Source organism: Phaethon lepturus, unplaced genomic scaffold (assembly GCF_000687285.1).
Source record: "Phaethon lepturus isolate BGI_N335 unplaced genomic scaffold, ASM68728v1 scaffold35892, whole genome shotgun sequence".
NCBI classification, from domain to species: domain Eukaryota; kingdom Metazoa; phylum Chordata; class Aves; order Phaethontiformes; family Phaethontidae; genus Phaethon; species Phaethon lepturus.
In genome coordinates, this window is record NW_010523209.1 from 5,092 (window position 1) to 7,434 (window position 2,343).

The 2,343-nt window shown below is 40.9% G+C and overlaps 1 protein-coding gene across 1 annotated transcript in view; it reads right to left on the reverse strand.

Annotated features, from left to right (window-relative positions):
• Positions 1-1,998, reverse strand: part of LOC104616896 (radial spoke head protein 6 homolog A-like) — a 6,595-nt gene extending 4,597 nt beyond the window's left edge. Inside the window, exons 1-2 of the mRNA XM_010282059.1 lie at positions 1,664-1,998; positions 926-1,154 (exon numbers count right to left, since the gene is read on the reverse strand). Coding sequence (XP_010280361.1) covers positions 926-1,154; positions 1,664-1,998 — 564 coding nt within the window. The remainder of the gene's footprint in view (positions 1-925; positions 1,155-1,663) is intronic.
• Positions 1,999-2,343: the final 345 nt, after the last annotated feature.

Here is a 2,343-nt window from a genome sequence, read left to right on the forward strand (position 1 = left end):
GAAGAAGTAGTGCTAGTTTCATATGGAATTTCTTTGGCATTTCCAGGTTTCTTTATCAAAGCAAGATAGACAGGAGTATGAAAAATTCAAAATTCCTTTCTGAAATATCCTACTTTTTTCCATTTTTACCATTGTATACCGTTACTGTAAAATAAGTAATAGGCTATGGAAAAGATGAAAGGCTATCTCTTCTGTTGTTAGTATTTGTATTCTGCAATGGCAATTCATTTGCATACATACTGGTAACTTCATATGAAAGTCAACATCTTGTTGACTAGTTCCCCTTGGTTATTAAAAGAATTCTCTTAATTTTTCATTGGGTACAAATGGTTTTGCATATAAACACCTGAGTACTGAAAAATGCCCTGTTTTAAGAAGTGGCTTTTCAATTCTACTAGTTCTTCATTATAACCATATTTTTTTTTTATTTGGAGAAGGACAGACTGGAACCACAGCTGGAGCTGGAAGGGTTACAAAATTGTCCATTCTCTATTTTACAGTAGCAGCTGTGCACAATATTCTCGAACTGGTGTTCAGAATTATGGTCACTTTAGGTAAAGAAATGTCACTTTTAGATAAAGAAAATAAATTTGGATGCAATATTCCACAATGAACTGGCATATAGGAGATATTGTAAACTTTACTTTCTGTTCATGTCTAGAACATCTATGATTTTAAAGGCTTGGGTTATTAGATTTACTGCAGGAGAAAATCCCAACTAAGTAACCAGATGTGTTTTCTTCTTCACAACTAGACAAGGGACCAACTCAGCTATCAAAAGGGTACATGGTACTGTGGCTGCAATTATTTATATGCTCATGAGAGGCAATAACTACAAAGGAGACCACAACTTCCTTCCTTTCTGCCATCCTCCCACCCATTCCCTAGTACATATGATATCTATTTTTCTCTGATAATAACTCACTATCTCCTCTTCTAGTTCTTCATCTCCTCCATTTGCCTTGAGGAACAAAGCTTTACGCTTTTCTGCAGCTTCAAATGTTGGAAGAATCTCATGTTCATCTCGAAGAGTGTCCATTTTTTTCTGAAACTGAGCCCACTTCACGTCCTTGCTGATATTCTCAATTATGTCTACTGCATTTGTCGGCTGTTCATCCAGGATCTTTGTTAGCATATTAGCAAGATGATCATATCTGTCATATAAATGAAAATATTATTTGCCTACTACACAAAGGTCTTAGAATATTATGTTTTAATGCCAAAAGTAGAAGCTAATCACCTGGAGCTTTGGAGAAATTGTTGGAATAGTTAGATGAAAGGGGATCATGGAGCATTATGGGAAATTAGACTTGAAACTAGCCTGATTATGAAATATTTAGGAGTAGTCCCATCTTCCATTTTTGATATATACCCCAACTGCCTCAGGAGCTGAAGCTGAATTTAAACTTGCTCTTAATCAAATCAATTCCTACTTTTGAACTCTATAAATTCCTTTAGGAGTTTTGATTCTGAAAGATGTTGGACACACACAAATATCACGTAGGGATGAATTATTGCATTTATAACATGTTTTCTCATTCTATATATACTCCCCTGAGATCCCTCCCTTTCTTAATATAACCCTTTGCCCTTTTTCCAACACTACTTTTCCCTCCACTCATACTTCCTACCCCTTTCAGTTGTGTCCCTTTTTCAGACTTACAAGTTCAGGCCAGATGTTGTGCTGCTCTTCAGTAAATAGGCTTTTGCATTCTGAATTGCCAGCATTCGGGATTTGGGATCCGGTATCTGATCATCATATGGACTGTATCCTGGCTGATAAAGACCATAACCTGGTTCATGTGGCTGATAGGGGCCATGCCCACGTTCGTAGACTTGATGGGGATCTTGTCCTACTGCATCTGTCTGATAGGCACTTTTTGGTTCCTCTGCTTGGTAAGGGTCTAATCCTAGTGCATATGACTGATACAGGCTTTGCCTTTCCTCCTGTGCCTGATGAGAGTCTTGTCCCAGCGCGTAACTCTGGCTGATGTTCATTTCTGGCACCTGCAGCCCGTTGGAGGCTTGGTCTGCTCCCCGTGGATGACAGAGGTGTTGAATTGGGGTCTGTGATTCATACGGTGCTTGCCCTGGTGCGTGGGTCTGGCCAACACTCTTTGGTCTTGTGCTAGGTAGGGGTCTTGGTCGTGTGCTTGTGGCTGCTAGATGCTCTTTCTCAGTCCTTGTGGCTGATCAGACCCTTGCCTCACACCCTGGTATTCAGAGGAAGCCGGTCCCGGTTCCGACTGCTGAGGCTGATACGGGTCTCGTTCAAGCTCAAATCCCTCAGAAGGCGGCTGCCCGGGGCCCTGCTGAGGCGGGCGGGAAGCGCGCGTCTCGGGC